This window comes from Pseudochaenichthys georgianus, unplaced genomic scaffold (assembly GCF_902827115.2).
Source record: "Pseudochaenichthys georgianus unplaced genomic scaffold, fPseGeo1.2 scaffold_795_arrow_ctg1, whole genome shotgun sequence".
In the NCBI taxonomy this organism is placed as follows: domain Eukaryota; kingdom Metazoa; phylum Chordata; class Actinopteri; order Perciformes; family Channichthyidae; genus Pseudochaenichthys; species Pseudochaenichthys georgianus.
The window spans coordinates 20,473-31,381 of record NW_027263343.1 but is presented as its reverse complement, the minus strand read 5'-3'; the positions used below and the strand labels follow the sequence as shown (position 1 = coordinate 31,381).

Sequence of the window (10,909 nt, the reverse complement as noted above, 5' to 3'; positions counted from 1 at the left end):
GTAGCTGGTGAAGGTGCAGCTAGTCTGAAGTACTTTGTAGACTGCAGGGTAGCTGGTGAAGGTGCAGCTAGTCTGAAGTACTTTGCAGACTGCAGGGTAGCTGGTGAAGGTGCAGCTAGTCTGAAGTACTTTGTAGACTGCAGGGTAGCTGGTGAAGGTGCAGCTAGTCTGAAGTACTTTGTAGACTGCAGGGTAGCTGGTGGATTTACTCCAGGTGGAACTAAAGTCTGATTCAACACTTGATTAGATTTCACATCCTTCATCTGTGAAGTAACTAAAGGTATAAATACATGCAGAGGAGTATAAGTACACAGCAGCCTAAAATGGACGACAGTGTTATCTCGTGTTGACCCGCCTCTCTCCGTCAGCATGCCTCTGCAGGATCTCCCCTCGGGGACCCTCCAGGGCTCCATGCTGTCTCAGTCCAACAAGATGAGCAAACGCAAGTCCTCCGAGGGTCTGGACGTGGAGTGCACCCCCACGGAGTCCACCGTGCACTCCTCCCCCCCCCACAAACACCAGAGGCTGCTCGGCGTGGGCAAGGAGAACGAGTGCAACCAGTTCGTCCTCAGCCGGAGGTCGCGGAGGAAGAAGGAGTCCACGTCGTGTAAGGGACCGTCTTTGTACACATCGTATTCCAACAGTACACGCGTCCTTTCCTCGAGTGGAAGTACAGATACTCGTGTTTTAAAATACTCTGGTAGAAGTACTGACTGTGCTTCTTTACTTAAGTAGAAGTATCGGCTTTGAAATGTACTTAAGTTCAGTAACAAAGTATTTGTACTCTGTTTACATGTATATAGACACTATTTTGTATATTTGTATTTGATTATATATGTTGGAGGGGCTGTTGAATGTCTGCCCCGTCTGTCGGACCCCGGTCTCACCCCCCTCTCCCCGCAGGCGTCTCGTGGGACCACCTCCCCGACGAGCTGCTGCTCAGGATCCTCTTCCACGTCCCGCTGCAGGACCTCTGCAGGATGTCGTCCGTCTGCAAGCGCTGGCATCGCTTAGCGTGAGTCTCTAGTCCAGCTCCCTCTCGCCCGGGGCCACGCACCGACCAATCAGAGCGGGTCGGACCAGCAGCCCCACGCGTCCCTCTGTCTTAGTGCAGAGGGGACACGGGGACATTTGATGTGAGACTTTCCGTCTATGTTATGCCTCCGTTTCTCATTCACACGCGTCCACACGGCAGCCGGTCGCCGCGTGGACTCGTGTTCATCTCGTCGACTAACACGATATGTTCTTCCATGACTAAAGCGAGACGATGGCGAGACGGCAGTAATCGGCAGTATCGTTGACGCAAAGCGACGAGACGAAGTATTGTTGTATTATTGTTACGATGCTGTCCGTCAAAACGACTGGCAGCGACGAAGGGAAGCGGTGTGTAAACGCCTCGAGCCAGATACTCTGCGAAGCTGCTTGCTCATCCGACCTGTGTCGTCAACTAAGGACACGAGATCATCTGCTGTGAAACGAGTCAAATGAAATGTTAAATCATCTGATGGATAAAAAAGACTCGACAGTTTTCTTTGACTAAAATAAGACGAGAATGCTCAGACTTTTAGTCGACTAAAACTTACTAAATAAAACCAGGATGAAGGAGACTAAACTTGACTAAATCTAAAACGGAAATCTAACACGGGACTAAGACTAAATGAAAGATAGCTGAGGAACCAGTAACGCCATGGCAACGTGACCTATAAATACCAACAGCTCCTCGTTGGTCCCTTTGGGTCAGAGCAGAAAGGAACATGGTCTCCTTTAATGAGCCTCAGAGCAGCGAGAGCTTCCAGAACAATACGTGCAACTTTATTAATGCGTCAGTTTATCGTTTACGCTGAACGCTGACGGGTCGGTGAAACACGCCGAGTCCCCGACGCCTGGCTTTATGATCAGTCCTTTGAAACCCTGTCTCTCTGTCTCTCCGTCTGTCTCTCTCTGTGTCTGTCTGTCTCTGTCTCTCTCTCTGTGTCTGTCTCTCTCTGTGTCTCTCCGTCTGTCTGTCTCTGTCTCTCTCTCTGTGTCTGTCTCTCTCTCTGTCTCTCTCTCTGTGTCTGTCTCTCCGTCTGTCTGTCTCTGTCTCTCTCTCTGTGTCTGTCTCTCCGTCTGTCTCTCTCTGTCTCTCTCTGTGTCTCTCCGTCTGTCTGTCTGTGTCTGTCTCTCTGTCTCACTCTCTGTCTGTCTCTCTCTCTGTCTCTCACTCACTCTCTGTCTCTCACTCTCTGTCTGTCTGTCTCTCTCTCTGTCTCTCTCTGTGTCTCTCCGTCTGTCTGTCTGTCTGTCTCTCTCTCTGTCTCTCACTCACTCTCTGTCTCTCACTCTCTGTCTGTCTGTCTCTCTCTGTGTCTCTCCGTCTGTCTGTCTGTCTGTCTGTCTCTCTCTGTGTCTCTCCGTCTCTCTGTCTGTCTCTCTCTCTCTGTCTCACTCTCTGTCTGTCTCTCTCTCTGTCTCTCACTCACTCTCTGTCTGTCTGTCTCTCTCTCTGTCTCTCTCTGTCTCTCCGTCTGTCTGTCTGTGTCTCTCTCTCTCTGTGTCTGTCCGTCTCTCTCTGTCTGTCTCTGTCTCTCTCTCTGTGTCTGTCTCTCTGTCTGTCTCTGTCTCTCTCTGTGTCTCTCCGTCTGTCTGTGTCTGTCTCTCTCTCTCTGTGTCTGTCCGTCTCTCTCTGTCTGTCTCTGTCTCTCTCTCTGTGTCTGTCTCTCCGTCTGTCTCTCCGTCTGTGTCTGTCTCTCTGTCTCTGTCTCTCTCTCTGTGTCTCTCCGTCTGTCTGTCTGTGTCTGTCTCTGTCTCTCTCTCTGTGTCTGTCTCTCTGTCTGTCTCTCTCTCTGTCTCTCTGTCTCACTCTCTGTCTGTCTCTGTCTCTCTCTCTGTGTCTGTCTCTCTGTCTGTCTCTCTCTCTGTCTCTCTGTCTCACTCTCTGTCTGTCTCTCTCTCTGTCTCTCACTCACTCTCTCTGTCTCTCACTCACTCACTCTCTCTGTCTCTCACTCTCTGTCTGTCTGTCTCTCTCTCTGTCTCTCACTCACTCTCTCTCTCCCTCTCTCTGTCTCTCTGTGTCTGTCTCTCACTCTCTGTCTGTCTCTCACTCACTCTCTCTCTCCCTCTCTCTCTCTGTCTCTCTGTGTCTGTCTCTCTCACTCACTCTCTCCCTGTCTCTCACTCTCTCTCTCTCTCTCTCAGGCTGGACGAGTCTCTGTGGCACAGCGTGGATCTGGAGGGTCTGACCCACGTGGGTCCGGCTCTGCAGCAGGTTCTGAAGAACGGGGTCCACATGCTGCGCTGCCCTCGCTCCTTTGTGGAGGACTTCCACTTCAGCGGCTCGGGGTGAGTCTCTGAAGGACACTGTCCTTTACTCCAGCAGATACTCACACACACACACACACACACACACGCTGGGCTTCAGCCAGAGCCCCACGATGCACCTGAGTGACTCTGTTCTCCTCAGCCCCCTCCAGATGGTGCTGATGGACCTCTCCAGCTCCATCATCCCCCCCTCCGCCCTGCAGAGCATCCTCTCTCGCTGCAGACTGCTGGAGTTCCTGAGTCTGGAGGCGCTGCAGCTCTCAGACGGCATCATCAGGTACACACACACACACACACACACACACACACACACACACACACACACACACACACACACACACACACACACACACACACACACACACACACACACACACACACAGCAGGTACACACACACACAGCAGCAGGTACACACACACACACACACACACATCAACATCATCAGGTACACACACATACACACACACATCTACATCATCAGGTACACACACACACACACACACACACACACACACATCTACATCATCAGGTACACACACACACACACACACGTCTACATCAACATCATCAGGTACACACACACACACACACACACACACACACACATTTTAAGCCCTTCTCCCAAAGCAGTGTGGTGTAAGAAGGTCTTCTCTCAGTAACTGATGATGATGATGATGTGTTCTTCCTCAGCTCTCTGTCCATGAACCCTAACCTGCTGCAGCTGAATCTGAGCGGCTGCTCCGGCTTCTCGGCTCCTGCTCTCGCTCACATGCTGAAGTCCTGCAGCAGGTTAGTCTCTCTGCTCCGTCTCCCTGTAGAGCCTCTGACCTGATCACTTCAGCAGGGGGGGGGGAGTGGAGTACAAATACTAAGTTACTGTACTCAAGTACATGTTTCTGGTATCAGTACTTTACTCCACTACTTATTTTACTGACCACTTTTTACTTTCTACTTCTCACATGTTGAACTCTAATACCTGTACTTTCTACTTCTCACATGTTGAACTCAAATACCTGTACTTTCTACTTCTTACATGTTGAACTCAAATACCTGTACTTTCTACTTCTCACATGTTGAACTCAAATACCTGTACTTTCTACTTCTTACATGTTGAACTCAAATACCTGTACTTTCTACTTCTTACATGTTGAACTCAAATACCTGTACTTTCTACTTCTCACATGTTGAACTCAAATACCTGTACTTTCTACTTCTTACATGTTGAACCCAAATACCTGTACTTTCTACTTCTCACATGTTGAACCCAAATACCTGTACTTTCTACTTCTTACATGTTGAACCCAAATACCTGTACTTTCTACTTCTTACATGTTGAACTCAAATACCTGTACTTTCTACTTCTCTCATGTTGAACCCAAATACCTGTACTTTCTACTTCTTACATGTTGAACTCAAATACCTGTACTTTCTACTTCTTACATGTTGAACTCAAATACCTGTACTTTCTACTTCTCACATGTTGAACCCAAATACCTGTACTTTCTACTTCTTACATGTTGAACCCAAATACCTGTACTTTCTACTTCTTACATGTTGAACTCAAATACCTGTACTTTCTACTTCTCACATGTTGAACACAAATACCTGTACTTTCTACTTCTTACATGTTGAACCCAAATACCTGTACTTTCTACTTCTTACATGTTGAACTCAAATACCTGTACTTTCTACTTCTCTCATGTTGAACCCAAATACCTGTACTTTCTACTTCTTACATGTTGAACTCAAATACCTGTACTTTCTACTTCTTACATGTTGAACTCAAATACCTGTACTTTCTACTTCTCACATGTTGAACCCAAATACCTGTACTTTCTACTTCTTACATGTTGAACACAAATACCTGTACTTTCTACTTCTTACATGTTGAACTCAAATACCTGTACTTTCTACTTCTCTCATGTTGAACCCAAATACCTGTACTTTTAAACACGAGTATCTGTACTTCTACCTGAGGAAAGCATGCGAGTACTCCCCTCCTCACGCTGCGTGCTCTGTGCTCCTCAGGATTGAGCAGCTGAACATATCGTGGTGTGAATTCGACAACGATCACGTGAAGAGCGTTGTTGATAATCTGAACCCGGCTGTGACTCACCTGAACCTCAGCGGGTACCGAGAGGGCCTCGCGCTGGAAGGTGAGCGGCCGACAGACTCATCACCATGCCCGTATGAAGGGGGGGGGGAATGAAACGCTCGGTTAACCCACGACGTGTGTGTGTTTCAGATGTGAAGGTGCTGGTGACCAGGTGTCCAAACATTCAAGCGCTAGATTTAAGGTGAGATCTGTTTCATTAACATTCGGTAGATGTCGTAACCATAGAAACGAACATTGGATCAGCACGACGAGCGTTAAATACCTGCACGTCTCAGGTTCTGAGTGTTCTCTGTGTGCTGCAGTGACAGCACGCCCCTGATGGCCGACAGCTTCCCGGTCCTCAGGCAGCTGAAGGGTCTGCTCCATCTCTCGCTGAGCCGCTGCTACCACATCCACCTCGCTGCCCTCACGTGAGTCCTCAACACCAGCGCCGAACCACTTCCCCTTCAGCTCTGTGAGAAATGCAGGAATGTATTAAATGAAGTGGATATAGCATCGGAGAAGGCTCGTGTATTCCTACGAGGGGTGCTCAAGCATTCATGGGAAAACGCTGCTTGGTTCCCCTCGTCCTGAGGCCTGCACGACGAAGCCGGATGTTCGCTTAGCCGGCTAACTTCAGGTTAACTCGGGGTTTCCGGTCCCACGAAGCTGGTTCTCTTTTTAGCAGGCTAGATCTCCATGGTAACGTATGCTTAGCGGCTAACCTGGGGGGTATACTACGAAGCAGGATTTTCGTTTAGCAAGATAACTTCTGGGATTTCCGGTACTACGAAGCTGGTTCTCTTTTTAGCAGGCTAGATCGCCATGGTAACTGATGCTGTGCGGCTATCTTGGGGGGTATACTACGAAGCAGGATTTTCTTTTAGCAAGATAACTTCTGGGGTTTCCGGTCCTACGAAGCTGGTTCTCTTTTTAGCAGGCTAGATCTCCATGGTAACGTATGCTTAGCGGCTAACCTGGGGGGTATACTACGAAGCAGGATTTTCGTTTGGCAAGATAACTTCTGGGGTTTCCGGTCCTACGAAGCTGGTTCTCTTTTTAGCAGGCTAGATCGCCATGGTAACTGATGCTTAGCGGCTAACCTGGGGGGTATACTACGAAGCAGGATTTTCGTTTAGCAAGATAACTTCTGGGGTTTCCGGTCCTACGAAGCTGGTGCTCTTTTTAGCAGGCTAAATCGCCATGGTAACTGATGCTTAGCGGCTAACCTTGGGGGTATACTACGACGCAGGATTTTCGTTTAGCAAGATAACTTCTGGGGTTTCCGGTCCTACGAAGCTGGTTCTCTTTTTAGCGGGCTAGATCGCCATGGTAACGTATGCTTAGCGGCTAACCTGGGGGGTATACTACGAAGCAGGATTTTCGTTTGGCAAGATAACTTCTGGGGTTTCCGGTCCTACGAAGCTGGTTCTCTTTTTAGCGGGCTAGATCGCCATGGTAACTGATGCTTAGCGGCTAACCTGGGGGGTATACTACGAAGCAGGATTTTCGTTTAGCAAGATAACTTCTGGGGTTTCCGGTCCTACGAAGCTGGTTCTCTTTTTAGCGGGCTAGATCGCCATGGTAACTGATGCTTAGCGGCTAACCTGGGGGGTATACTACGAAGCAGGATTTTCGTTTAGCAAGATAACTTCTGGGGTTTCCGGTCCTACGAAGCTGGTTCTAGATCTCCATGGCGACTTATCCTGGAACCTAGTCTGTGCTCCGAAGCCGGATAGGTTCCAGGATAAGAGATCAACTGTGCGGAGTTCTTCTTCTTCTTTGCTTTAATGGCGAATCGCTTCCGCTTGGAGCATATCGCCACCTACTGTTGATTTATTTAATGTATAAACTGCCCGTATTGTTCATGGAGAACAGTGTGGACGTCAGCCTGCACATTGATTCTATTTTTCGTTGAATGTAACGGTTTCAAAGGGAAGGATACATCGGTTACAGGTTGAGGGAGAGACCGTGGTGCAACAGCTGATAACCGCCGAGTTTAAAGCGATCGAGTCATTTTACAGGAGAAAGGAAACACAGTTCAACTCACCGACTGTGTGAACATGAATAGAATATCACCTCCATCTTCAGAGCAATCTGACTATTATAACATTAGGGTTAAGAAAGCGTACTTAAATATCGGCCACAACATAAGTAACCGGATCAGAGTACATTAAGTACAGTCCGCGGCATATCACTTCATAATGTATATCTCCTTATCTGAGTCAGCTGAGCCGTATCTGGCCGTGCAACACTCACAGTGTCACAGACTGTATGCAGAAGTATTATTTTAAGCAACACATTAAGTTGACGAAACACTCGAGTCAAATGTAATTGAAGTCAGATCGTGTTTTAGACGGAGCAGTGATATCATAAACCTGTTAATGAACGCATTCAAACACGTGTTCTGTCCCAGCTGTGTTCACCTTGCAGGTGCAGCTCTGTGGCTTTTATCCTGATCAAGTGTTTAAGTCATGGATGTTTAAAGTTTAACTTCTTCATATGTCTAATATTAAAGTTCACTTTTCATTCAGGAAGTATGAAGCTGCGCTGTCAGTGCGCTTCATGTTTGTGATTGGTCGAATGTTGCTAGCCCCGCCCCTTTCACGTGAACGCGCACTCAGCCGGACGGAGAAACCCTGGCTTGAGTTACCGAGGTGATAACCAGCGTCGTAGGACCGCTTAAGGCAGGGGTGTCAAACTCAAGGCCCGGGGGCCAAATCCGGCCCGCGACTTCATTTCATGAGGCCCCGCAAGAGCTTGCAAAGAATATAATACGATTATTATACGGTTACATGCCGCTTTACAGAAGCAGGTTGCCCATAAACTACATGTCCCACAATGCATCTCGTTTTGTGACATGGCACTGAAGAGACTTGCAATGATTTTCCCTAGACTTATGCTTTCAGATGTAGTTAATTACTAAGTTATTATCCTATCCGATAATAATCCAATTCAGAGGCAATAATGTAATATAATACATTATTTTGTATATTATATATTTATATAGTTACAACCGGCCCTTTGAGTGCATCCATAATGCTAATGTGGCCCGCGATGAAATTGAGTTGGACACCCCTGGCTTAAGGGTTAGGTCAGCCGGGTAACTCGAACATATCCAGGGTCAGTTGAACCGGCTTCGTAGCACAGGGGTGTCGAACGCAACGACTTCTTATCCACCTAACCTTATGTATATGTTCTACTTTTTTAATGCTACTTTCTTTCTATTGCGATGTTTCCATGTTAGCTTCGAGTCTTGAATGACCCTTGAAACAAACCTCTCTCTGCAGGGACCTGGGCTCCATGTTCCCCGTCCTCTCTCTGCTGGACGTGTTTGGCATCGTGAACGACGGCCACCTGTCCTCTCTGAAGAAGGAGCTTCCTCGCATCAGCATCAACTCCAGGCCGTTCTCCAGCATCGCCCGCCCCTCGCCCTCCTCAGGCCTCACCGGCGGCTTCATGTGGAACAGGAAGTGCCAGCTGAGGTTCAAACTGTAGCCGCCATGTTTTCCTAAGCTGAGTGAGTGTCTGGTGCATGTCCCATGTCCCAGAGTGTCTGCTGCTACACGTGTTGTCGGTGTTATCTGGCCTGAAGAGGTCAAAGGTCATTTGATTCTCGATTTAGAAAAGTCACATTTTGACGTTGAATCCAGTTCTTGTTGGAATGTTTTAACACAAACGGTTGATGGATTTTTGAATCAGTTTTAGGTTCTAATAATGTTTATTTAAAAAATATCTTGTAAGGGAAACATGGTTTTAAAGAGCCATTGGAAATGAAGATGTATGGTGTCTTTTTTAAAACTTGAGACGATTGTTCTCGGGGAATAATGAGGTGGTTTTAAAGAGTTCAGAAGATTGAATGTAAAATGATGAACACGCACTTCTCCTCCTATCACTGCATTATGTCACCGTGTTTTCACTGCAGGCTGTTGATCATTAATGTCGGATGTGAATTTTAACTGTTCCTTTTCTCCTGAGTCTTACAGTAAACCACTGAATGCACCACCTGTGTCCGAGTTTGCTTCCTTTCAGCTAATACGGAAATGTACAAATCCTCCTACACTTATTATTTCCCTTTTTGTGGGATATTGGATTTTGAAGTAGTGTTAATTTCGTTGACTAAAACTATGACGAAATATGTTCGTCAACGACCTTTTTTTCCATGACGAAAACGAGACGATGACGAGAAGGCACCGACGGCAGTAAACAATAACTAACGAAATCATCATGCAATATCGTTGACGAAAAGTGACGAGACGAAAATGTAGTTTGCTAAATAAAAACTATGACAAAATCTCTCTTTACTTTCGTTGACGAAAAATGAGGAGACGAAATATTATCAAAGATAACGTTAAATCTCTGATAGTCAGTTTTTCTCCCAGCCGTTCCACTTCCGGTGCTGCGGCAGAGCAGCAGCTGTTTCTGTGCTGCGCGCGGCGGTACAAATTACACCGGGCAGCGGCACAATATGAACTGTCAGGAAGACTCGGGTGGTCTAACTAACCTTATTTAACAGGAAATAAAATGGCAACAACAGGGTTTAGGAGCAGTGGTCGCGTCAACCGAATACCCCCCGTCAGCGCGAGTGAGTGATACATTGTGCACTCGACGGATAATAATGGATTATGACGGAAATGTTACGATCCTGTCCGTCAAAATGACTGACAACGAAAACGTCTAAAGCCACCACTGCTTGGGAGAAAGAAACGATGTGATATTTGGGCCCATTTTTGCTACAATGAGGCGGAGAAAAAAAGCGAATGCATTGTTTTATCAGAAGGGAAGCAATGTGGCCAAAACACAGCTGGTAAAAAGACCACAAACCAGATACTCTCTGCAAAGCTGCTTTCTTACATCATTCAACCTGTGTTTTTCATCAAATAAGGACAAGATAATCTTATTTATTTATATACTAAAATGACAAATTATTGGTTTTGGCTAGACTAGTTTGACTGAAATGTTCTATATAATCTGATGACTAAAAAAGACTCAACAGTTTTCATTGACAAAAAGTAGACTTAAAATAATTAGTTTTCTTTGACTAAAATGCTCAGACTTTTAGTCGACTAAACTTGACTAAATAAAAACAGGATGAAGGTGACTAAATATGACAAACTAAAAAGGAAATTTAACACAGGACTAAAACTAAATAAAAAAATAGCTGACGAAATTAATACTATTTTGAAGGATTACTTTTGTGAATTAAAAACATGTCTACGAAATGATAGAGCCGCCATGACTTCTCATAGTAACTAATATAACAATGTTCTGTATGTTTAGTGCGCCAGTAAAGCATGACGGGGAAAACTGAAGCAGCTAAATGACATTAATTTCATTATTTATACAACCGGTCTTCTCAGGAAAATGTTTAATATTCTGAGCATATTAAAGGATTGATTATCCTATAACACAGTTAGCTGCAGAGTTCCCGTTAGCCGGACTATGACCGGTCAAATATTTTATTCCGGATTGACCCCTCTCGTTCTGTTCTGTTCCTCTGATCTTTAATA

General features: G+C 46.2%; 1 protein-coding gene across 1 annotated transcript; it reads left to right on the top strand.

Moving 5' to 3' along the window:
- The first annotated feature begins 155 nt into the window (after positions 1-155).
- Positions 156-9,402, top strand: skp2 (S-phase kinase-associated protein 2, E3 ubiquitin protein ligase). The gene is made up of 9 exons (XM_034079978.2): positions 156-607; positions 904-1,015; positions 3,181-3,324; positions 3,446-3,580; positions 3,995-4,093; positions 5,333-5,460; positions 5,550-5,601; positions 5,723-5,830; positions 8,690-9,402. Exons 1-9 carry the CDS (start codon positions 370-372, stop codon positions 8,895-8,897), a joined length of 1,224 nt encoding a protein of 407 aa, XP_033935869.1. The 5' UTR covers positions 156-369; the 3' UTR covers positions 8,898-9,402.
- Positions 9,403-10,909: the final 1,507 nt, after the last annotated feature.